The 25,033-nt window shown below is 54.8% G+C and overlaps 1 protein-coding gene across 1 annotated transcript; it reads left to right on the top strand.

The window, feature by feature from the left end:
* The first annotated feature begins 323 nt into the window (after positions 1–323).
* On the top strand, positions 324–23,734 carry TRPM4 (transient receptor potential cation channel subfamily M member 4). The gene is made up of 25 exons (XM_049786170.1): positions 324–441; positions 719–786; positions 4,044–4,218; positions 4,775–4,955; positions 5,063–5,226; positions 5,463–5,646; positions 7,902–7,963; positions 8,075–8,266; positions 8,461–8,560; positions 9,987–10,099; positions 11,120–11,464; positions 11,580–11,714; positions 14,739–14,868; positions 14,975–15,120; positions 16,276–16,388; positions 17,291–17,368; positions 18,215–18,634; positions 19,484–19,616; positions 19,904–20,078; positions 20,200–20,377; positions 22,339–22,532; positions 22,686–22,818; positions 22,983–23,055; positions 23,154–23,259; positions 23,440–23,734. Exons 1-25 carry the CDS (start codon positions 418–420, stop codon positions 23,442–23,444), a joined length of 3,627 nt encoding a protein of 1,208 aa, XP_049642127.1. The 5' UTR covers positions 324–417; the 3' UTR covers positions 23,445–23,734.
* The last annotated feature ends 1,299 nt before the right edge of the window (positions 23,735–25,033 follow it).

Raw genomic sequence — 25,033 nt, forward strand, 5'->3', positions numbered from 1 at the left:
GCTGAGGGCCTTGGGGTGCTGCGGATCAAAACTATTCCAGGCTTGCATCCGGCCCTTGGAGGATCTCCCCGGAGCCCCCCCATTTCTCAACCTCTGTCCTCCTCTGAGTGTTCTGACCATCTGCCCCCTCCCCCAGATTCTCTGCCGCCTCTCTCTGGGTCTCTGCGTCTCTGGATCTCTGCGTCTCTGCGTCTCTGTCTCTGGGTCTCTGCGTCTCTGTCCCCTCTGTCTAGTCTTTGTCCTTTCTGCCACTCGGTCAGTCTGAGCCTCAGGAACCGCCTCCTGCAGGGAGTCTCCCGTCTCCCCGCCCCCGGGACTCGCCCCGCCCCAGGCAGGGCAGAAAGTGGTGGATCCGGTTTGTTCCCCGGCGGCCCGGAGCGGGGTGTTGCGGGACTCGGGGTGCGGAGGCCTCGCAGCATGGTGGGGGCCGAGAAGGACCAGGTAAGCCGGAGCCGGGTCCAGGGCGCGGGCAGCTGGGCCGGGTCTCGGCTCCCGGGGAGCGGCCGGACGCCCAGATCTGGGGCCGGAGAGAGATCGGAGGACGGAGGGGGCCGGGGCGCCCCGAATCCTGGGTCCTTGGGGGGCCCTTGCAAGAGCCAGGCCTGGGTGGAAGAGGAGGAGGAGGCCGGGCGTCCGGAGAACCCGGGATCTGGGAGAGGGCGCGGGCACCCCTGGGACGGACGGAACCGGCCCCGACCCCGCCCGGTTGGTTCCCCAGAGCTGGATCCCCAAGATCTTCAAGAAGAAGACGTGCACGACGTTCATCGTGGACCCCACCGACCCGGGGTGAGCTCCGCACCCACCCGGGGACCGAACCCGTAGCCCGTAGCCAGCGACCCGCTGGCCCCGCCCCGCCCCCATCAGGCCCCGCCCAACAGGGATCAGACCCCGCCCACCCACAGGCAAACCACGCTCAAATCACATCAGACAGGCCCCTCCCATCCACCCTCAAACCCCCCCATCACACAAGGACACAGCACACGCCCTCCACGGCAAGCCCCGCCCATTCATCATAAAGTCCCACCCATCACACCAGGCCCCGCCCAGCCGGACACAGGCCCCGCCCATCCACCGGCAAGCCCCACTCAAAACACACCAGGCCCCTCCCATTCATCCGGAAAACCCGCCTATTACACAAGACCACGCCCAGATGGGTACAGACCCGCCCATCCACCCACAAGCCCCGCCCATTCACCATAATGCCCCGCCCAGCTGGACACAGCCCCGCCCGTCCACCGGCAAACCCCGCCCAAAGCACAACAGGCCACGCCCATCCACCCGAAAACCCCGCCCATTACACAAGGGCACGCCCATCTGGGGGTACAGACCCCGCCCACCCACCGGCAAACCCCGCCCAAAGCACATCAGGGGCCACCCATTACACAAGGCCACGCCTAGCTGAATACAGACCCCGTCCATCCACCCACAAGCCCCGCCCATCCACCACAAAACCCCGCCCATCACACAAGGCCCCGCCCACCCACCGGCAAACCCCACCCAAAGCACACCAGGCCCCGCCCATCCACCGGGGAACCCCGCCCCGAGCAATAAGGTCCCGCCTCTACCCTCAAGCCCCGCGCTCGCCCCGCCCACCCACTCTAAGACCACGCCCTTAAAAGGCAGTCCCGCCCCCAAGCCCCACCCCCAAGCTCCCGCCACGCCCCCTCTGTGCCCTAAGTGGGAGCTGCGGACTTGGGCTGTTTGTGGGGACCCCTCCACCCCGCTCCCCAGCCCCAAGGTCAATGCTGACTCCAAGGCCCAGTTCTGTTTGCGCCCCACCTTAGGTCATTCTTCGTCTGTGTCTGTCTCCCTGCGGCCTCTGTTCCATTCACCCCAGAAACTCACTACTATAAACTCCGGGGTGCATAGCTGGGAGGGGCCCCGGCCACACCCGGTCGCGGGGTCACCTGGAACTTGAGCTGCGCTGTTTAGGGTCACTTTGCCTCCTGGGGTGCCCCAGGACTGTTAGATCTTCCTCCCAGAAACTGGCTGCCAGTTTCTGGGGTGATGGGGCTTGCAGGGGACCCAGCCATGGCTACCCCAGCCCCGAGAGCCCCATCCCCGCTCTGTCATTCAACAAGTTCACGTGTGACCCGCAGGCCAGGCCAGGGAGATTTCTGCAGGAGCCGGGCTGGGTGGACACCCGGGGAGCCAGAGGATGGGGTAACTCCTTGGGAAGCTCCCAATTTCCAGGGGTTCAAGAGAGTTCTGGCATCGCAAATACCCCCTTTATTTGGAGAGCACATCTGGTAGTCTTTTGGGGACCACTCCCAGCTCTCTCTCAAAGGTGCTCAGGGGGTTGGGGATGGATCTTAAGTGTGATGCTTATGATCAAAGCCCTCTTTTTTTGGGGGGGGGTTTGGGGCCACACCTGGCTGAGGCACTCAGGGGTTCCTCCTGGCTCTGCGCTCAGAAGTCGCTCCTGGCAGGCACGGGGGACCATATGGGATGCTGGGGATCAAACCTGCTCTGTCCCGGATCCTCGTGCAAGGCAAACACCCTACCACTGTGCGGCCTTCCCCTGCGTGTCTTTTTTATTATCTTCTGTTTGCTTTGGGGGTGTTGGCGGCTTCACACGCGCAGGGCTGGCTCGAGCTGTCCACACCTCCCAGTCCAGGTCTTCGGAAGTAAGCCAAAAATCCTTTCCAGAAAGTGGGGCCTGACATCACCGCTTAGTCAGTCGGGAAAGTTGTGTCTCCCTGGCCCTCTGATGCCCTTCTGGAATGAAGCACAAGGCGCCCTAAATACATTCCCTGGCAAATGCCTTTTCTGTTTGTTTTTGTGTGTGGGTCACACGAGGCGGAGTTCAGGGGTAACTTCTGGCTCTGCGTTCAGGGGTCACTTCTGGCGGTGCTTGGGAGGACCATATGGGATGTCGGGGATCAAACCCGGATCACCAAAGTGCAAGGCAAACAACCTCCCCACTCTGCTATTGCTCCAGCTCCCAACAAATGCCTTTTCTACCAAAGTGGAGGTGCTGACATCTTCAATTTGGGTGCCAGTAGCATTTAGAGCTCAGGAGACACTTTTTTGGGGGGGGGCCACACCCAGTAACACTCAGGGGTTACTCCTGGCTATGTGCTCAGAAGTTGCTCCTGGCTTGGGGGACCATATGGGACACCGGGGGATCGAACCGCGGTCCGTCCAAGGCTAGCGCAGGCAAGGCAGGCACCTTACCTTTAGCGCCACCGCCCGGCCCAAGAGACACTTTTATTTAGTTAGAAAATGAGCAAATCTGGGCCCGGAGAGATAGCACAGCAGCGTTTGCCTCGCAAGCAGCCAATGCAGGACCAAAGGTGGTTGGTTCGAATCCCGGTGTTCCATATGGTCCCCTGTGCCTGCCAGGAGCTATTTCTGAGCAGACAGCCAGGAGTCACCCCTGAGCACCGCCGGGTGTGGCCCAAAAACCAAAAATAAAAAAAACCAAGACAAACACCATAAAAAGCAAACAACAGTATCTTTATTGGGAACCAAAGGCAGCTGTTGTATGTTAAAAAAAAAATAAAATTCCATGAGGGGCTGGAATGATAGCGCAGTGGTAGCGGGTTTGCCTTGCACATGGAGGACCCAGGACAGACCTGGGTTCGATCCCTGGCATCCTATATGGCCCCCCAAGCCAGGAGGAATTTCTGAGCACAGAGCCAGGAATAACCCCTGAATGTCACCGCGTGTGGCCCAAAAACCAAAAAAAAAAAAACTTTTTTCATGGGACCCGAGTGATAGAGGGCACTTGCCTTGCTCACAGCCAACCCAGGTTCGATCCCCAGCATCTCATACGCCACTTTCCCCAAGTCACACAGACTGAGCACATACACTGATTTCCTCTTCACGGTAAACTATTTGCACATGTCTGTACCTCCAGACCTGGGTGTGGGGGACTGAACTCTGTTCTAGAACCAGGGGTTGCTCCAGCCATTCCTTCTGGGGCGGGGGGTGGGGGGGGAACTGACGGGTTGTCCCCAGGCTAGCAGAGACTGTGACTGTCACAGCAGAGACACTTCCAGGAGTCGTCCTGGGCTTCACGCTGCCCCTCTCTCTCCCAGGGGGACATGGTGTCAGTGTGGGCGCAACCGGGGGGACCACTCAGCTGTGGCCGTGGAGGACGCGTTCGGGGCGGCCGTGGTGACGGTGTGGGACAGCGCCATGCACACCACTGAGCACCCCACGGATGCCTACGGAGAGGTGGACTTCCTGGGCACCAGCCGCAAGGCCAGCAACGTGAGCCCCCCGGGTGGGAGGTGCGGTGGGGGCGCCCAGCACCCGGTGATATGCTCAATGCCTCCCTCGTCTCCCCATTTGCCCCCATTGTCTCTGTCTCTCCCTGTCCCTGTCTCTCGGCTCGCTCTGCATCGATGTGCCTCCTCCCTCCCACTCCCTGTCTCTGCATCCCGTCTCTTGGTCTCTGTCCGCCTGTCTCTGGGTGTCTGTCTGCCTGTTTCTGGGTCTCTGTTCTCCTGTCTCTGGGTCTCTGTCTTCCCTGTCTCTGGGTCTCTGTTCTCCTGTCTCTGGGTCTCTGGGTCTCTGTTCTCCTGTCTCTGGGTCTCTGTCTTCCCTGTCTCTGGGTCTCTGGGTCTCTGTTCTCCTGTCTCTGGCTCTCTGTCTTCCCTGTCTCTGGGTCTCTGTTCTCCTGTCTCTGGCTCTCTGCCTGTCTCTGGGGATTTGTCCACCTGCCTCTGGGTCTCTGTCTCCCTCGACCTTTCTAAGTTTGTTTCCCTGTCTCTGGGTCTCTGCACCCCCCCATGTCCCCATCCCCATGTCTCCTATGTGCCCACAGTTCCTCCGGCTCTCTGACCGCACGAATCCGGCCACGGTTTACAACCTGGTGACGCGCAAATGGGGCTTCGGGGCCCCAAACCTGGTGGTTTCCGTGCTGGGGGGCTCAGGGGGACCCACACTCCAGACCTGGCTGCAGGACCTGCTGCGTCGAGGGCTGGTGCGGGCCGCCCAGAGCACAGGTGACCTGACCGGGCTGGGCGCTGCACTCACCGGCTCTGGACGCCTCACACCCCCCCCCCCGCCCCAACTTGCCCCTGCCTGGCCCTCACCCCATTCTGTCCCCCAGGGGCCTGGGTCGTCACGGGGGGCCTGCACACCGGCATCGGCCGGCACGTGGGCGTGGCTGTGCGCGACCACCAGATGGCCAGCACCGGGGGCGCCAAGGTCGTGGCCATGGGAGTGGCCCCTTGGGGCCTGGTTCGGAACAGAGACACCCTCATCAATCCCAAGGTAACGGGGTGCGCAGGGAAGTCCTTGGTGGGGAGGAGGCTGAGAGTAGAGGGTGACTCCAGGTTCGAGGAAGGAGGTTGGTGTGCGGACTGCTAGTCTGAGGGAGGAGGCTGGGGTGTAGGCTGCTAGTCTGAGGGATGAGTTTGGGGTGCGGACTGCTAGTCCGAGGGAGGAGGCTGGGGTGGGGCCATCTGAGCCAAACAGAATGATACTAGGTCTGGGCCTTTATCCCTCAGGGCTCCTTCCCTGTGAGGTACCAGTGGCACGGGGAGCCCAAAGATGGACAGCAGTTCCACCTGGACTACAACTACTCGGCCTTCCTTCTGGTGGACGATGGCACCCACGGCCACCCGGGCAGCGAGACCCGCTTTCGTCTGAACTTTGAGGCCCACATAGCTCAGCAGAAGACGGGGGTCAAGGGTGAGTGACCGAGGGCATCGTTCCAGAATTGGGGACCATTGAGAGGTCATAGGCCCCACTCTATGCCCAAAAGGTCCAAGATCTCTTCCGCTCACTCCCTCATTCCAAAGGTGTCTCTGGAGCCCATGGGTGCCACCAGACTCAGCATGCAGCACCTGAGGCCTTATCCCTTCTCTGGTCTCTCAGACTATCTTACTATCTTCCTTCCTTCCTTCCTTCCTTCCTTCCTTCCTTCCTTCCTTCCTTCCTTCCTTCCTTCCTTCCTTCCTTCCTTCCTTCCTTCCTTCCTCCCTCCCTCCCTCCCTCCCTCCCTCCCTCCCTCCCTCCCTCCCTCCCTCCCTCCCTCCCTCCCTCCCTCCTTCCTTCCTTCCTTCCTTCCTTCCTTCCTTCCTTCCTTCCTTCCTTCCTTCCTTTTGATTTTTGAGTCATACCAGACAGCACTCAGGAATTACTCCTGGCTCTGCACTCAGAAATCGCTCCTGGCAGGCTCAAGGGACCATATGGGATGCCAGGATTCGAACCACCGTCCTTCTGCATGCAAGGCAAATGCCCTACCTTCATGCTATCTCTCTGGCCCCTCTCAGTCTATTTTTTTTTTTTTACTTTGGTTCTGAGACTTGCACCAAGGGCATCATACCTGCAAGGCACGATGTATTCAACCATTCAGTTGCACAGCTGCCACTCATGGTTTTATATTTATTTGCTTTTGGTTTGCGGGTCACATCCAGCAGCATTCAGGGTTTACTCCTGGTTCAGCACTCAACTCAATTCTGGCATGCTTGGGGGGAACTTATGGGACGCTGGCATCAAACCTGGTGGGCTGCGTGCAAGGCAAACTCCCTACCCACTGTGCTACCACTCCAATCCTGGTGCTCGTGTTTTTAAATGACATGTTCTGGGCCCAGGCAATAGCTCAAAGGGCTGGGCTGCATATTCTGTATTAGGGAGCTCACTGTATTGATTGCTAGCTGACTGTGGCCCAAAGACAATTTAAATTTTTATTTTATTATCTTAAGGGAAAATAAAAGGGAAATGCACTTCCAAACATCTCCTAATTGAACTGAGCTGATTTCAAATGTAATGGCTATTATAGTTTAAATTCATATTATTGTGGAGGTTATTTAATAAAGTGGAAGCATCAATAATGTCAGTTTGTTTAAATAAAAAAGGGGAGATATGAATGCAGTACAGTTTGAAAAAAGAGTGAGCTAGGAGAGGTTTGGTATCTTCCTTCCTTCCTTCCTTCCTTCCTTCCTTCCTTCCTTCCTTCCTTCCTTCCTTCCTTCCTTCCTTCCTTCCTTCCTTCTTTCCTTCCTTCCTTTTTCTTTTTGCTTTTGAATTTGTTCTGGAAGTGCTCAGGACCTCTGTGCTTGGAATCATTCCTGGTGGGGCTGAGGGGACCATATGTGGTGCCAGATATCAAATCCAAATCCAAGTCATCTGAGTGCAAGGCAAGCACTTTCGGTTTATTTTTTTCCTAGCCACACCCAGACGTATTCAGGGGTTACTCCAGACTCTGTGCTCAGGGATCATTCCTGGTGGGTTTGGGAGACCATCTGTGGCTCCGGAGAATGAAATTAGGTCAATCACGTGCAAGGCAAACACCTCCCCATTGTGCAATCTCTTTAGTCCCTAATCTAGGTTTATTTTATTTTTTGCCACACCCAGCAGTGCTCAAGGGTTACTCTGACTGCACTCAGGGAAAACTCCTGGGGGTGCACAGGGGAACCATATGGGATGCCAAGGATCAAACATGGGTTGGCAGCATGCAAGGCAAATGCCCTCCCCACTGTTCTATCACTCCGGTCCCCCTCACTCCAGTTTCAACGAGAAAAAAAAATACACCCCCCCCCCCCCCTTTTATGATATGGCTATTGCTGCAAGTTGCTGCGGCGAATGCCACATCTGGACAAACCTATTTTGAATGCCAGCCTGTTTCCCTTTGGACTTTCATCCCCTGCAGGCTCTGGGGTGACTAATCAATGAGGAGCTGACTCATACACCCCACTAGTCTCTGCTTTGCTCAGGACCCTGGAATCCAGCCGTCCCCTCCCCTAGGAATCCACAGTTCTGAGTTCTAAGATGGGCCCCTCCCAAAGTGTTCAAGATTCCTTGGAAACTGGGCTAGAGGCACCGCCTGCCCCGGGCTCTGCTGGGAAGTGTAGTCCAGTCTCGGGATTTCCTGGGAAATGTAGTCCAGGCTCCTAACAAAGTCTCATGAGAGGGGACCAAGCCTGCGACTCTTTCCTTTCCAGAGACTGGAATTGACATCCCTGTCCTCCTGCTCCTGATCGACGGGGACGAGAAGATGTTGAAGGTTTGGGGCTCCCTCCACTCGTGGGTTCTGAATGTTAGGGGGCTTGGGTCGGCCTGGATATCTGGGGTGAGGGTCTGCCTTCCTAGTCTGAACCCCTCTTTTCTCTTGTAGCGGATAGAGGATGCCACCCAGGCCCATCTCCCCTGTCTCCTGGTGGCCGGGTCTGGGGGCGCTGCCGACTGCCTGGCTGAGGTCCTGGAGGACACACTGGCCCGGGGCAATGGGGGCAGCTGGCGTGGTGAAGGTCAAGATCGGATTAAGCGTTTTTTCCCCAAAGGGGACCCTGAAGTCTTGCTGGCTCAGGTATGATGCTGGGGGTGGGGTGGGGGAGGAGGGGAGACCCCAATTTTGTATCTTTTGATGGGAAGGAGAGGGGGACACGGGTCTGGATTTGGACGGATGAGGTCTGAGGACTTGGAGGTTTGGAATGAACGTTGAGAGGGGGCCCAGATGTTGGGGGGCTGGTAGGGTCAGGGCTGCTGACTTCCACTATGCAGGTGGAAAGGATCATGACCCGGAAGGAGCTGTTGACAGTCTACTCATCCGAGGATGGCCCTGAGGAATTTGAGACAATCGTTTTGAAGGCTCTCGTGAAGGGTAAAAAGTTGGGACCCCTCTCCCCAATTCTCCATCTACCTCAGTTCAGTTTTTTTTTTTTGTTTTTGTTTTTGGGCCACACCCGGTGACGCTCAGGGGTTACTCCTGGCTATGTGCTCAGAAGTTGCTCCTGGCGTGGGGGACCATATGGGACGCCGGGGGATCGAACCGCGGTCCGTCCTAGGCTAGCGCAGGTAAGGCAGGCACCTTACCTCCAGCGCCACCGCCCGGCCCCCCAAAATTATTTTTTATTAAAACATAGTTTATTGGGGGGCCAGAGAGATAGCATGGAGGTAAGGCATTTGCCTTTCATGTAGAAGGTCATTGGTTTGAATCCTGGCATCCTATATGGTCGTCTGAGCCTGCCAGGAGCGATTTCTGAGCGTGGAGTCAGGAGTGACCCCTGAGCGCTGCCAGGTGTGACCCAAAAACCAAAAAAAAAAAAAAAAATTTTTTTTTGAGGGGCCAGAGTGGTAGCACAGTGGTAGAGTATTTGCCTTGCAAGAAGTTGACCCAGGACGGACGTGGGTTCCATCCCACAGCATCCCATATGGTCCCTCCTGCCTGCCAGGAGCAATTTCTGAGTGCAGAGCCAGGAGTGGCTCCCCCCCCCAAAAAAAAAAGTTTTGTTTTTATTTTATGCCACACCCAGTGGTACTCAAGGGTCACTCCAGGTGGGCTTGGGACCGTGTGGGGTGTCAGGGATTGAACCCAGGTTAGCTGCATGCAAGGGAAGGACCTTCTCCCTCTGCACTATCTCTCTGGTCCATTGTTTCTGAATTTTGATTTATTTTTTCTAGCCGGATCCAGTGGTGATGGGGTGGTGGTGGTGAAGTACTCTGGCTCTGTGCACAGGGGTTGCTCCCAGCAGGGCCAAAGGACCAATTGGCCCTCAGAATGGATCCATCCAGGGTTGTCTGCCTGAGAGGGAGCCCTCACCTCTTGTCCTCTCTCTCTCTTCCTTTCCTGACTACTGACCAGCAGGTTCTTGGTTCCATTTAGCAAATAAGGGAAACTGAGGCTGTAGAGGATCTGGCCAACTCCTGAGAGCTCCCCTGATTTGGGGGTCCTCAGAGGGGAATCCCTTGTTGTTTATCCCATCTGGGTGCCCTTTATTTTTCTGAGACCCCTTCTGGAATGACTGAAAGGAGGTAAAAGTCCTTTCAGTGTGGGAAGCCCAACTCCGGGGTGGGAGAGTCCTGCTGACTCTGCTTTTATCCCTGGCACTACTTTAGGGTTCCCAGAGCACTGAGCCAGGAGGAAGCCCTGAGTACTCAGTGCCCCCCAAATAAAGCTACTTCTTGGAACCCCAGATGTTGCTCCCACCTTGGATTCAAGGTTTACTTTCAGGCATCCAAGCAGAAGCAAAATAGACCCATGTCCTCCCCTCCCCTAACTCTAGCTCTCCTGCCCCCCCCCCCTGCAGCCTGTGGGACCTCTGAGGCCTCGGCTTACCTGGATGAGCTGCGTCTGGCTGTGGCTTGGAATCGTGTGGATATTGCTCAGAGTGAACTGTTTCGGGGAGACATCCTGTGGAGGGTGAGGGACTTAGGAGCCTGACAAGAGATGCCCTTTCCTCCTGCTGCAAATTCAACAAGGGGTTCCTGGCTTCCATTATGACCCCACCAGTCATCTCTTCACTGTCCATCCATTTATCCCCTTCCCATCTGTCTATCCATCCATAAATCCAACCATCCATAAGTTCATCCAGCCATAACTCAATCCATCCAACCCCATCCATTTACCCACCCATCCATCCATCCATTCACCCATCCACTCATCCCTCCATCCACCCACCCATTCACCCATCCATCCTCCACTCACCCATCCAACCATCCATCCGCCCACCCACCCCATCCATCTATACACCCATCCACCCATCCATCCACACATCCACTCATCCATTAACCCATGCACCTCTCCATCTACCTATCCATTCATTTATCCATTCATCCATCCACACATCCAATCATCCATCCAACTACCCATTCAACCACTCATCCATCCATCCATCCACGAATCCACTCATCCATCCACTCACCCATCCATCCACCCACCCATTTATCCATCATCCATCCATCCATCCATCCATCCATCCATCCATCCATCCATCCATCCATCCATCCATCCATCTATCCATCTATCCATTCCATCCCGCCATCTCTGTCCACCATCCTTTCATCCCCATCCATCCATTCTTTCACACTCATTCATTCACCCCTCCACCACCCTTCTCTGTCCATCTGCCCTTCTTTCCAGCCATCTTTTCCTTCCTGTCCACCTCCCACTCCATCTCGCCTCCATCCACCCATCAACTGTCATCCTTTTTTTTTTTTTAATTTTTTTGTCACACCCAGCAGCGCTCAGGGGTTACTCTTGGCTCTATGCTCAGAAATTGCTCCTGGCAGACGGGGGACCATATGGGATGCCGGGATTTGAACCAATGACCTTCTGCATGAAGGCAAACGCCTTACCTCCATGCTATCACTTCGGCCCCTTGACTGTCATCCTTAACCTCTGTCTGTTTCTTTGCCTCCCTCCCTGCATCCCGCATCCCAGTCCAACGACCTGGAAGCCTCGCTCATGGATGCCCTGCTCAATGACCGGCCGGAGTTTGTGCGCCTGCTCATCTCCCATGGACTCAACCTGGGCCATTTCCTCACCCCAAAGCGCCTGGCCAACCTCTACAGCGCGGCGCCCTCTAACTCGCTCATCCGCAATCTCCTGGACCAGGTGTCCCACGGTGTGGGCACCAAAACACAAATTGCTAAACCCTCTCTGGAACCCCGACCCCCAGACATAGGGCAGTTGTTGCGACTCCTGCTGGGGGAGACGTGTGCGCCCAGGTACCGCATCGAGGATGCCCGGGATCCCAACCAGGGCCACCACGAATGCATGGAGACGGTAGGGACTGGTCCAGGCCGCGGTGGGTGGAGCCAGATAGATTGGAGCATGGGTTGCCAAATGGGAGGACTGACTTATGGGCGTGGTCGGTCATCACCATACTCCCTGTCCACAGAACTGTCTGCTGTCCAGCACTTCCCCTTTGGAACTGGTGCTGGACGATGTGCTTGGCCAGTCCCCCTGGAATGACCTACTCCTCTGGGCTGTCCTGCTGAACAGAGCGCAGATGGCCGTGTACTTTTGGGAGATGGTGAGAGCTGGCCTTATCCCTCTGCATCGCTGTCCTAACTGCCCACCGGCTTCCAAAGGAAACAATTCCAGAGTTCTTTGGTCTTCTCCAGGCATCCTACCCGCTCCTCCCCTTCCCAATAGGATTCCCACTGCCGTTGCTGCCTGCCATGTCAAACACATCCCAAGACTGGCCTTTTCCCTTAATCACAGAAAACTGGGCATATCTGGCCATTCACTTCATGTCTTAAGATAAAATCATTCGGGCCAGAGTGATAGCACAGAGGTAGAGTGTTTGCCGGACCCAGGTTCGATCCCCGGCATCCCATGTGATCCCCCGAGCCTACTAGGAGAAACTGAGCAGAGAGCCAGGAGTAACCCATAAATGCTTCCAGGTTTGGCACATTCATAAAATGATGAAATCATTCTTGGGCTGGAGCCATAGGTCAGCCATAGGGAGGGCGCTTGTTTTGCAAGCAGCAGACCGGGGTTCAATCCTGGCACCCCACATGCTAACTGGACAACCACCAGGCGTGATCCCAGAGCACAGCTATGTATAAGCCCTGATTATTGCTGGTGTTGCCCCAAAACAAAAAAAAACCCGTGAAAGTCTGCTGGATGCTCATTTGCACAGTTCCCCCTTTCACCTGTTAGTGAATCTTTCAGGGTGCCCTCCTTAAACTGCTGGGAGCCCCCCAGTGAATCTCTCTCACTCTCTTTCCCTAGGAATTGAACCTAGGGTCACACTTTTGAGGTGTGTGCCTGCCACTGAGCCATAAGCCGGACTCTTTGGAGGAGTTTTTTTCATTGGCATTTCTGTACCTTCCAGCTTCAGAATTTCTCTCTTCCTTTTCTCTTTGCAAGGGCTTGTTCTCCTGGCGTCTGCTGCTCTTTGTCCAGACTTTGCTTTGAGCCAGTCAAGCACATCTTGGGCTGGAGAACACGGCCAAGCTCAAGTTTCAGAGGTGCCGTGAAAACCCGAAACCTGGACAGCTTGAATATTGCATGATGGCCTTCTAGAGCCTACACACCTCTGCACCAGGCCAGGGGTGTTGTCCATGATGACTCCATGTGGTCACGGTGTGTCTTGTTTACTAAGTGGCCAGCTAGTGACTGAGATGAGAGTTCTAGAAGTGAATTGGGGCAGAGGGAAAAGAAGCTCAAATTCTGGGCCCGGAGAGATAGCACAGCGGTGTTTGCCTTGCAAGCAGCCGATTCAGAACCTAAGGTGGTTGGTTCGAATCCCGGTGTCCCATATGGTCCCCCGTGCCTGCCAGGAGCTATTTCTGAGCAGACAGCCAGGAGTAACCCCTGAGCAATGCCGGGTGTGGCCCAAAAACCAAAAAAAAAAAAAAAAAAAAGATTGGCTTCATAACACATCTGGTTCCTCATTTTGGGGTATGTTTTTGGAGCCACATCCAGTGACACTCGGGGGTTCTTCCTGGCTCCACACAAAGGATAATTCCTGGCAGTCTTGGGGGACCACGTGGGATTGAACCTGGGCTGGCTGCTTGCTAGGTAAATGACGTAAAGGCTGTGCTATCACTTCTGCCTCCCCCCCACCCCCATTTTTTGTGTGCCAGCGTGATCACACCAGTTGTGCTCAGGGATTATTCCTGGTGGACCTCGGGCACCTCCTATGCGGTGCTGGGAATCGAACCTGGTCAGCCACGTGAAAGGCCAACACCTTAACCCCTTAACCCTTATCTCTCAGGCCTGAATGCAGATTTAAAAACAATTAGATTTGGGCCATACTCGGTGAGTAAGCCCTGAGTTTATTATTACTTACTCCTGCGTTTATTCAGAATTACTTCTGGCAAGCTTCAGGGACCATATATGGTGCCAGGAATTAGGTTTAAGTACTAGGGCAATCGAGTCAGAGTGATAAGACAGTGAACACTGTGGAATGTGGCCCAAAAGAAAAACAAAGAACACACACACACACACACACACACACACACACACACACACACACACACACACACACATGAAAGAAAAAAAAATACAACCTTTGCTTTCATCATTCCCTCTGCTCTTATTTCCCATAAGCCCATGGCACCACCCAAGTCTCCCATGATCTGTGGCCAGAGCAATAGCCTATGTGGGAAGGGTGCTTACCTTGCACGCATCTGACCCGGGTTTGATCCCTGACATCCCATATAATCTCCCAACTCAGCCAGGAGTGATTTGTGAGAGCAGAGCCAGGAGTAGTCCCTGAGCATTGCCGGGTGTGGCCCCAAACCAAAAACCAAACCAAACAATAAAAACCAACTGTCGGGGCCGGAGAGATAGCATGGAGGTAAGGCGTTTGCCTTTCATGCAGGAGGTCATCTGTTCGAATCCCGGCGCCCCATATGGTCCCCCGTGCCTGCCAGGAGCAATTTCTGAGCCTGGAGCCAGGAATAACCCCTGAGCACTGCCGGGTGTGACCCAAAAGCCAAAAACAAAAAACAAAAAACAAAAAAAAAAAACAACCAACTGTCCTCTGATCTAACTGTCCAGTGAACAGAACTACTGTTTCCTGCAACTTATTCTTCGCCTTGGTTAGCCCCTTCTGTTTTTTCCTGAAGCGCTTTCACCCACTTGGAAACCTCCTCTCCTTCTGGTGAAGCCAGGCATTAGTCCTCCCACAGGGGCGCTAGTCTTCGCTTTTGCCATGGTTTCAGACCTTCCTCAGCAATTTTCCTGTTGCTTCAGGCAGTTTTGTTTGGTAGCAAACGCCAGAGTTCCACAGACCTTGATTCCACACAATTCACCGACCTTCTTTATTTTATATTTTGGTTTCTGGGTCACATCCAACGGCACTCAGGGGTTATGCCTGGCTCTGCACTCAGAAATTGTCCTAGCAAGTTCGGGGGAATATATGGGATGCTGGGAATCAAACCCTGGTCGGACACATACAAGGCAAACGCCCTTCCCTCTGTGCTATGGATTGGGCCCAGATCCTTCCAACCTCTCTGCATCCTCAACAGCTACTCCCCCTAGATGCCCCCCTCCCTTATTGGGAACCCTACTGTGGTCCTCACTTTGCCCTCTCCCTGTCCAGGGTTCCAATGCAGTGGCCTCTGCTCTGGGTGCCTGCTTGCTGCTCCGTGTGCTGGCCCGCCTGGAACCCGAGGCCGAGGAAGCAGCTCGCAGGAAGAAGCTGGCGGCCAAGTTCGAAGGCCTGGGCGTGGGTGCGTGGGGCCTGGGTCTCTGGGAGCTGGAGGGGACACTGAAGGCATGGCCTCCCCCTTCTCCTTGGCGTTGGCCTCAGCTCACGTTAACACCCCTGACCCCTAGATCTCTTTGGGGAGTGCTACCGCAGCAGCGAGGTCCGGGCTGCCCGCCTGCTTCTGCACCGCTGTAAGCTGTGGGGTAGTGCCACTTGTCTGCAGCTGGCCATGCAGGCTGACTCCCGCTTCTTCTTCGCCCAGGATGGGGTCCAGGTGAGCTCGGAGGGACCCCTGCTGGACCCTGGCAACTCTGCAGGGGAAGCCCTGACTAGTGCATATGTTTGTGGGGTTTTTTTTTGGGGGGGGGGGCGGTTCTGATCTTGAGACACATCCCTGTCCCCAGTGCTCCCTTCTCCCAGAAAGATTGCACTACCCGGGAGATGTTTCCCCGCCCCACTGTGGCAGAGAAATTTCCTGTTCCAGTTCTAGCCCTGATACTCCATCCCCCATTTCCTCAGGGGTCCCCCCGTTCCACGTCTCCACAGTTCATATGGCCTCACTGAACCATTCATTCCCTTGGGCTCTAGGACTCTTTCCAGGCTTAGGAAATGACTCCTTAGGGTCACAGCAACAATACAGCAAAGAGGGCACTTGCCTTGGACTCAGCTGACCCGGGTTCGATCCCTAGTATCCCCTAGGGTCCCTTAAGCATCACCAGGTGTGATATCTGAGTGCAGAGACAGGAGTAAGCCCTGAGCATTGCTAGATGTGGCCCCAAAACAAACAAAAAAAATAAAACAAAAAAAGGAAATGGCCTCCCTTCCTACAGGAAATCCTCTACTGCTTGTCCCTACTGGCTCTTCAGATTTTCTGAACCTTTGTAAACTTTCTCAAGACCCTGATAGGGGGTCCACTGGACCCTTTTGGGACAGGAAGTCTCATCCACCCAACAGGAAGTTCCACCCACCCAGTAGGGAGTACGCCTTACCGCACCAGGAAGTCCATCTCCACCAAAGGGTTGACATGTCAAATGGACCCCTTTGGGACAGGAATTCCCACCCACCCAACAGGAAGTCTGTCCTAATCTTGGGGTTGGGATGTCAAATGATGACCACCCAGTGGCCCTTTTGCCTTGAAAGGTGGTTAAGACTCATGGATTCCAGCCTGGGCTCCTGTTTTAACCTCCCTGTTTTCCTCACTGGTAGAAGGGGAGATAAAAACCATCATTTGTGCAGAAATGCTTAGCCTTTCCCCCCAGCTCTTCCCCTTCATACTTGTTGATGGTGGAACTCTTCCTGCTCAGCTGTGGGGCCTGACTTCCACCCTAACATTGAACAGTGCTCTGTATCAGGGCCGAGTTCTTGCCTGGGGTCTTTGGGAAGGTGCTCTGGGGAGACTCAGGTTCCTAACCCTCCCTGACCCCCACAGTCTCTGCTGACACAGAAGTGGTGGGGGGAGATGGACAGCACCACCCCCATCTGGGCCCTGGTTCTCGCCTTCTTTTGCCCCCCACTCATCTTCACCGACCTCATCACCTTCAGGTCAGTGCCTCGGGATTAGCTCGGCCAGGAACGGGTGCTCAGCTTCTTCTGGCTCTTTCTCCTCGGTGCTGCCCCTGCACGTTCTAGGGGTGAGCTTTCTGGGGTGTTCTCTGGGCATCTCTCGGGGGCAGTTCCTCTACCTATTGGCCATGGCTCTGGGGGAAGGCTCCCTGCTTCCTTTCCCTTGGTTGCTGTCCTTGCTCGTGTGCTGGTGTTGCTCACTGGGGATCATGTATTGGGGTGTGGTGTTTGCCATGGTGCTTACTGGGGTACACTCCTTTAGCTTTGGGGGGCTTGCCCACATCCTGGTATTGCTCACCAAGGGTGGCTGTGATGAGATGCTTTGGGGGGGGTGTGCCCTGCTTCCTGGCTGTTGGTCCTTTGCTCGATTCAGTTGTGGGGCTTGCTGGGGGGCTGTGTCATGTAGTTGTAGTGCCCATACACCTGGCTATGGCATGGTGGCCAGAAATCACTGGTTCTGGGGGATCACAGAGAGCAGAGCTGCCAGGATTAAGCTTGACACATCCGGCTGTATTGGGATTGAACTCAGGACTTCATCTTAGGGAGGTGGGTGCCTGACACTAGACTGTTGCCAGGCCCTAATATGTGTGTGTGTGTGTGTGTGTGTGTGTGTGTGTGTGTGTGAGAGAGAGAGAGAGAGAGAGAGAGAGAGAGAGAGAGAGAGAGAGAGAGAGAGAGAGAGAAAGAGAGAAAGAGAGAAAGAGAGAGACAGACACACAGAGACAGAATGAGACACACACACAGAGACCGAATGAGACACACACAGATACACCAGAGGGTAACCTACCCACTGCATGTCTCTGGATGAATAGTTTTGGTCCTTCTGGAAAGTTCCTCTCCACCCTCCCTTCTCGATTTCTTGCTCTGGTTCCAACATGCAGGAGGTCAGACGAGGAGTCTTCGCCAAAGGATCTGGAACTTGACGTGGACAAGGGCATCAACGGGGAAGGGCCTGCGGGGTGAGTGAAGTCCCAGCCCACTTGGCTAAAAGTGGCCAATTCATCTCGTCCGCTTTGGAGCTGTGCCCAGTTTCCTGTGCGCAAACATCATCTCTTCCCTAGTGGGCATTTCTCACTATGCTGGGACTGTTCTCGGATTTTACTTGTCCTACCATGGCTGCATTCAACTCAGGGTGTTTTTTTTTTTGGGGGGGGAACCCCTGTGTGGGAATTTTCTTGTTCTTCAAATGCAAGTGCAGAGGTTAGATTGCTAGATTCTTTGGAGTCTGTGTTGAGGTCATACTTATCCCTGAAAGGAGTGGTACCAATTTATTCTCCCACCAACAGTGCATAAGGGATCCTCGTTCCTTGGCCCAGTAGTCATAGGGAAACACGTTTCCGAGGTCAGAGTTTAGAAATGGGGTCAAAGATTAAGGAGATGGCCAGAGATATAGTACAGTGGGTAAATGCTTGCCCTGTGCATGATCAATCCGATTCAACCCCCTGCACCACATAAGGTCCCCCAAGACCACCAGGAGTGATCCCTGAGCACAGAGCCAGGAGTAAGTCCTGAGCATCCTGAGCGCCTCTGGGTGTGGCTCTAAATCAAAATCAGGAGATAGGGTAGAGACAGGACAGGGGAATAAGGCACTTAAGGTCCTGGCTGGTCCCCAACAAGGGTCCCCAATCTCATCAGAGGTCACTCCTGAGCACTGAGCCAGTAAAGTCCATCAGTGCTGCCAGGTGTGGCCCCCAGGTCAAAATCAGGGAGGTGAACATGGCCAACTGCAAAAAACAAGGTGGGAGTAATGCTGAGGTCAGGGTTCAGAGGTCAGGCTGAGCCCTTCCCTACACTGCCTCCCCCAGGCCGCCTGACACTCACGAGAAGAAGACCTTAGGAGTGCTGCAGTCCTCTAGACCCTGCAGTTCCTCCCTTCGCCTGCGCCACTGGTCCCAGTTCTGGGGCGCCCCCGTGACAGCCTTTATGGGCAACGTGGTCAGCTACCTCCTCTTCCTGCTCCTCTTCGCCCGGGTACTGCTCGTGGACTTCAGGCCCCAGCCCCCAGGCCCCCTGGAGCTGGTGCTCTACTTCTGGGCCTTCACCCTGCTCTGTGAGGAGCTGCGCCAGGGCCTGGGGGGCGGCTGGGGGAATCTGGCCTCCCAGGGGCCTGGGCCCAGCCCCAGCCATGCCCCGCTGCGCCACCGGCTTCACCTCTACCTCGCTGACACGTGGAACCAGTGCGACCTGGTGGCCCTCACCTGCTTCCTCCTGGGCGTGGTGTGTCGGTGAGTCTCCCCAAACCCCTACTCTGGTGACCTGCCTTGGGAATAGGGGTGCAGGAACCTTGACTTTGGGCTTTGCCGGTGGGCAGAGTCCTTCCCTACTTCCAGCAATCATAAAAAGCTCCATGGAATGCACCAGAAAGGGGAAGATTTTTGGGGGTGACAGGGTTCAAGTGAGAGCCCCCACAACAATCTGCCCCCCCCATATTCTCCTTCCAGCTCCTAGTCTACGTGTTTTTGTGTTCTGGGGCCACACCTGCCAATGCTCAGGGGTTACTCTTGGCTCTGCACTCAGGAATCACTCCTGTTGCTGCTCAGGGAACCCTACGGGATGCCGGCGTTGAACCTGGGTTGGCTGTTTACAAGGCCAATGCCCTCCCAATGGACTCTAGTATCACCCCACATAGTCTATGTTTTTTCTCTGACAGCACCCCGAAATTAAGAAACCAAAAGCTCATGATGAGACAAAGCAGAGAAGAATATTGTTTTGGGGCCACACCCAGTGGTGCTCAGGATTTTTACTCCCGGCTCTGCACTCAGGGATCCCTCCTGGTGGGGTTTAGAGGACCATATGGGGTGTTGGGGACCCAGGTCAGCCCTGTGCAAGCACCCTGCTTGCTGCACCATCTTTCTGCTTCTTGCAGGCCTTACAGGAACCCCGTATTTTACCTTCCATAGCAGGTTTCCCCACCAGCACCTCCTCGCTCTTTGCTCAGTTCCTCGTTGATCCCACCAGCGTTAATGGATGCTGACTTGGGACTGAGTAAATCTGACCGAATCCTGGGGTGTCTTGTACTGGTTGCCCTGGGCACCCTGTGACCTCTGCCCCTTACTCGTGTCCCTACGCCCCAGGCTGATCCCGGGCCTGTACGACTTGGGCCACACTGTCCTCTGCCTGGACTTCATGGTCTTCACGCTGCGGCTGCTGCACATCTTCACCGTCAACAAGCAACTGGGGCCCAAGATTGTCATTGTGAACAAGATGGTGAGGGGCGGGGCCACAACAGAACGGGCGTGGTCTAAGCAGCAGGGAGGGGCGGGGCCATAACCGGAGAGAGGACCATAGGAGGGATGGAGGGGCGGGGCTATAGCAGGGAGGGAGGGACTTGCCAGGGAGGGCGTGGCCAAAGCAGGAGGGGCGGGACTACAACAGGGAAGGGCGGGCCCTAGTAGGAGGGGAGCATCAGAGATGGGCGTGACCACACTAGGGAGGGGCGTGGCCACAGCAGTGAGGGGCGTGGCCAGGCCTGGTCTCACGCTCCTCTCCTGCAGATGAAGGACGTCTTCTTCTTCCTCTTCTTCCTGGGCGTGTGGCTAGTGGCTTACGGGGTTGCCACCGAAGGGCTCCTTCGGCCTCGGGACCGTGATCTCCCCGGGATCCTGCGCCGAGTCTTCTACCGACCGTATCTGCAGATCTTTGGGCAGATCCCCCAGGAGGAGATGGATGGTGAGGGGAGGCCTGGAGCCTCTGTCCTGACCCCTCCTAGTCTCACTGCCTCCCTGGGGTCCAGCTGCTTCTCTGGATCTCTGATGCCCCCTACACACACCATCCCTGTCTCCCTTCACAGTGGCTCTGATGGATCATGCCAACTGCTCCTCAGACCCTGGCTTCTGGGCGCGCCCAGTGGGGCCCCGGGCAGGCTCCTGCGTCTCCCTTTATGCCAACTGGCTCGTGGTGCTCCTGCTCATCGTCTTCCTGCTCGTAGCCAACATCCTGCTGATCAACTTGCTCATTGCCATGTTCAGGTGAGGCCTGAAGACTCAGATCAAGTCTACCCAGCATGACCCTTGAATTTTGGGTAACTCTTGAACCTGACTTGGCCTTCACCCCCACAGAATTCTTTTTGTTGTTTTGGGGTCACTCTTGGTGATGCTTTCAGGGTTCCATATGCAGTGCCAGAGATAGAACCAGGGTCAGCCTCATGCAAGGCAAGCTCTCATATGGCTAAGCATGTGTTTGGCTCTGTCTGTTTTTATTTCTTTTGGGTATGTCTCTAGAAGTGTATTTTCTGAGGTCTACTGTAAATGCAATGTTTGATTTTTGATGAATTGCTAAAGTGTGTTCTGCATGCTTTTCCATTCCTGCTAGAAACATTTGGGGGTTCCAATTTCTCCATATCCTTGCCCAACCGTTGTTAATTTTTTTTTTCATCAAACATTATAGCCAAGATAGTAAGAGCTGATCTTTCATTGTGGTTTTCATTTGCTTTTCCCTATAGACTAACAATGCTTATTGGCCATTTGTGCATCTTCTTCAGAGCGATGTGTATTCAAACCCACTGCCCCTTTTCTATTTTTCTTCTTTGTTTTGGGGCTTACCTAACGTGCTCAGGAGTTACTTTTGGTGGAACTTGTGGGATTGGGTGTGGTTCCAGGGATAGAACGTGGCCTAGCAGCATGCAAGGCCACTCAGCTATCTCTCTGGCCATTTAAAAACTGGATTCGTTGTCATTTTGTTGTTGAGTGATAGTCATTCTATTTTGTTTGGTTTTTAGTTCTCAGAGGTTGATCTTGCTGGTGTATCACATGGTTACAGGATCCTGCCATTGAGCTCTTTCCCCAGTCTTGTCCCTAACCTTGTATGGACTCAACTTTTTTTTTTTTTTTTTTAATGAATGATGATTTTCTCCTATTCTGTGGGTTATCTTTTCCTCTTCTTAGTAATGTACCAAAGTTTACTTTTTTTTTTTTGGTTTTTGGGTCACACTCGGCAGTGCTCAGGGGTTCCTCCTGGCTCTATGTTCAGAAATGGCTCCTGGCAGGCTTGGGGGATCATATGGGATTCAAACCACCATTCTTCTGCACGCAAAGCAAATGCCTTACCTTCATGCTATCTCTTCGGCCCCCAAAGTTTTACGTTTTGATCAAGTTTAGTTTACCTGTCTTTTCTTTAGTTGTTTGTAGTTTTTTGGTTTGTTTACTTTATGGGCCACATCCAGCAGTGATCAGAGATTACGGTACTCCTGGCTCTGTGCTCAGGGATCACTCCTGGTGAGTTTGGGAACCCTATGGATGCCAGAATTCAACTAGGTGAGCTGTGTGCAAGGCAAGCAATCCTTCTGTATCATTGCTCCGGCCCCTATGCCATTTTCTTTTTTTTTTTTTCCTATGCCATTTTCTTTTCATGTAATATCTTTGTCTTATATGTGGTGATGTGGACCTAATCAAATGGTCAAGAAGTATTCTTTTTTTGGGGGAGATCACACTTGGTGGTGCTCAGGGGTTACTCCTGGCTCTGCAGTCAGAAATCGCTCCTGGCTGGTTCGAGGAACCATATGGGATGCCAGGATTCGAACCACCATCATTCCTGGGTTGGCTGCATGCAAGGCCAACACACTACCGCTGCACTATCTCTGCGGCCCCATATTCTTAAACTTAAGAACAATTTGAGAACTATTGGTATCAGTTCTTTAAATGCTTGACAGTGAAGTCATCTGGCCCAGGATTTGTTTAGACTCCTGTTAAAATTAATGATTGAGTCTCTGTACATGTTAAAGGTATTTTGAGGTTTTCGATTTCTTTGTGTGTCAGTGCAGGGAACTTACATATTGCTAGGAATTTGTCCATCTTGTCTGGCTTACCAGGCTGGGGGACCCTATGGGATACCGGGATTCGAACCAGCGACCTTCTGCATGCAAGGCCAACGCACTACTTCCATGCTAGCTCCCCTGCCCCTTTCCACTGACTTCTGACTTCCGGTGCCCCAGCCACACCTTCGGCAAGGTCCAGGGCAACAGCGACCTCTACTGGAAGACGCAGCGCTACAGCCTCATCCGGGAATTCCACTCTCGGCCCGCGCTGGCCCCGCCCCTTATCGTCATCTCCCACGTGCGCCTGCTCATCAAGCGACTGTGCCGCCGTCGCAGCCACGAGCCTTCCTCCCCGGACTCGCAGCATTTTCGTAAGAGCCGGAAGCGCCGGTGGGCGGGGTTTTGGCCTAATGGGCGGGGCTACACACGGGGCGTGGCCAGGGAAGCACCGGTCCGGTCTATGGGCGGTGAGAGGGCGTGGTCAGATGGGGGCGTGTCCCGGAATGTCCTGACTCCGCCCCCAGGGGTCCTCCTGTCCAAGGAGGCCGAGCAGAAACTGTTGACCTGGGAGTCGGTGCAGAAGGAGAATTTCTTGCTGGCTCGGGCGCGGGACAAGCGGGAGAGCGACTCGGAGCGGCTGAAGCGCACATCGCAGAAGTGAGTGCAGGGTCCGAGGGGGAGGTTTGCAAGATCCAAGGCCCGGGGAGCAGCCTGCGGGGTCCCCAAGGCTGGAAGGAGGGAGGCTTCTTGCAAGGCCTTGCATGGTGGAAGTGGGGCTGGAGCTAGACCAGGGCCTGATGCTTTGGGTCCCCCATCCCCAGGGTGGACACAGCTCTGAAGCATCTCCGGCAGATCCGCGAGTACGAGCAGCGTCTGAAGGGGCTGGAACAGGAGGTGAGGACCTCAGGGCAGGAAGAGCCAGGGTGTGCAGGCGGGGTGGTGGTGGTGGTGTTGGGGGGTTTCTGGTGGCCTGACTCATGCTTGCTCCTCAGGTCCAGCATTGCAGCCGTGTCCTGGGCTGGGTGGCCGAAGCCCTGAGCCGCTCTGCGATGCTGCCCCCAGGGGGACCACCACCTCCATCCCCACCGAGGCCCAGAGGTCAGTGTGTGTCTGGGGGTCTTTGTTACTGGTCCCAGCTGTGTCTGGGGGTTCCTGGGGCTCTGTTCCTGCTGGGGGAACAGTGGTGGGGTACTTTGGTTTCACTGTTCTCTCTTTCTTTCCTTTTTCTCTCCCCCGTTCCCTTCCCTTCCCACTTTCATCACCTGTTCTCTCCCCTAGATTGAGCCCTGCAGGTTGATCTCAAGAATCTGGAGCCCAGCTGGTCCTCGGTCCCTCAATCTCAAGGTGGGACGTGCTCCCGTGATCTGCCTGGAGCAGGCTCATCCCTGCGACCAGGGCTGGTCCCGCTCCTCCCAGCACCAGCCCCAGCCGGGAGAAGCAGCCACTGGAGCCCTGACTGGCAGATCCGAAGGCCCTGGTGCAGCCCGCTGGGCGGGAGAAGGAGCCTTGGGGTACAGGAAGGACAGATCAGCCACAGCTCCCCATACTGGGGAAATAAAGGCATTTGACAAGACTCGAGTCCAGATGTTGGGTTTTTGAGAACTGGGGTCTCCATCGTCGGGGGATGAAGACTGGAGTTGGGAGTGATCTTGGGGCTCTTGTTTTATTTCCTGAAGCCATCTGTTTGATCCTTTTTTTTTTTTTTTTTTTGGGCCACACCCAATGGTGCTCAGGGGTTACTCCTGGCTGTCTGCTCAGAAATAGCTCCTGGCAGGCACGGGGGACCATATGGGACACCGGGATTCGAACTAACCACCTTTGGTCCTGGATCGGCTGCTTGCAAGGCAAACGCCGCTGTGCTATCTCTCTGGGCCCTGTTTGATCCATTTTTATCTCATTCGGGTCCAGGCCCCCTGTTCTTCAGTATTGTCAATTGTTCGGGGGAGTATGGATGTTGGGGTCACATCCTGTGGTGCTCAGGGATCAAATTGGATCAAGGTGAGACAAGCACCTCACTGCCTGTCCCTGCATTTTTTTGTTTGTTTGTTTTCTGACCCACACCTGGTGGTGCTCAAAGGTTACTCCTGGCTCTGCACTCAGGAATCACTCCTGGTGATGCTGGGGGACTATATGGGATGCCAGGGATTAAACCCAGGTTTGCATGCAAGGTTAACATCCTCCCTGTTGTGCTATTACTCTGGTTCTCTCTGTGTCTGTCTGTTTGTCTCTGTCTCTGTCTCTGTCTCCCTGTCTCTGTCTCTCTGTCTCTGTCTGTCTCTGTCTCTGTCTGTCTCTGTCTCTCTCTCTCTCTCTCTCTCTCTCTCTCTCTCTCTCTCTCTCTCTCTCTCTCTCTCTCTCTCTCCACTTTATTGGAGCAAAAATCCCAGGGTGAAAGCAATAGTATAGCAGATAGGATACTTTTTGCTTTCTGCCAACCTGGGGTTCCATCCCTGGCAGTCTATATGATCTCTTGAGCCTCACCAGGAGTGATCCCTGAGCACAGAGCCAGGAGTAGACCAGAACATGGCAGTGTGGGCCTCCTAAAATTTAAAAATAATCCCAATTATCTGCTCCCCTCAGTTTTGATTATTTTTTTTGTTTTGTTTTTGGGTCATACCCGGCAGCACTCAGGGGCTACTCCTGGCTCTACGCTCAGAAATCACCCCCGGCAGGCTCAGGGGACCATATGGGATGCCAGGATTCCAACCACTGTTCTTCTGCTTGCAAGGCAAACGCCTTGCCTCTGTGCTATCTTTCCAATTCCTTGACTTTTCAACAGAAAAAGAACTGCATGATAAAAAGCAAGTTGTTTGCTAGAGTGGGGTGCGGGGGGGGGGGGGCACCGTCTGCATCTGCTCTGGCACTGGGGAGC

This window comes from Suncus etruscus, chromosome 14 (genome assembly GCF_024139225.1).
Source record: "Suncus etruscus isolate mSunEtr1 chromosome 14, mSunEtr1.pri.cur, whole genome shotgun sequence".
Lineage (NCBI taxonomy): Eukaryota > Metazoa > Chordata > Mammalia > Eulipotyphla > Soricidae > Suncus > Suncus etruscus.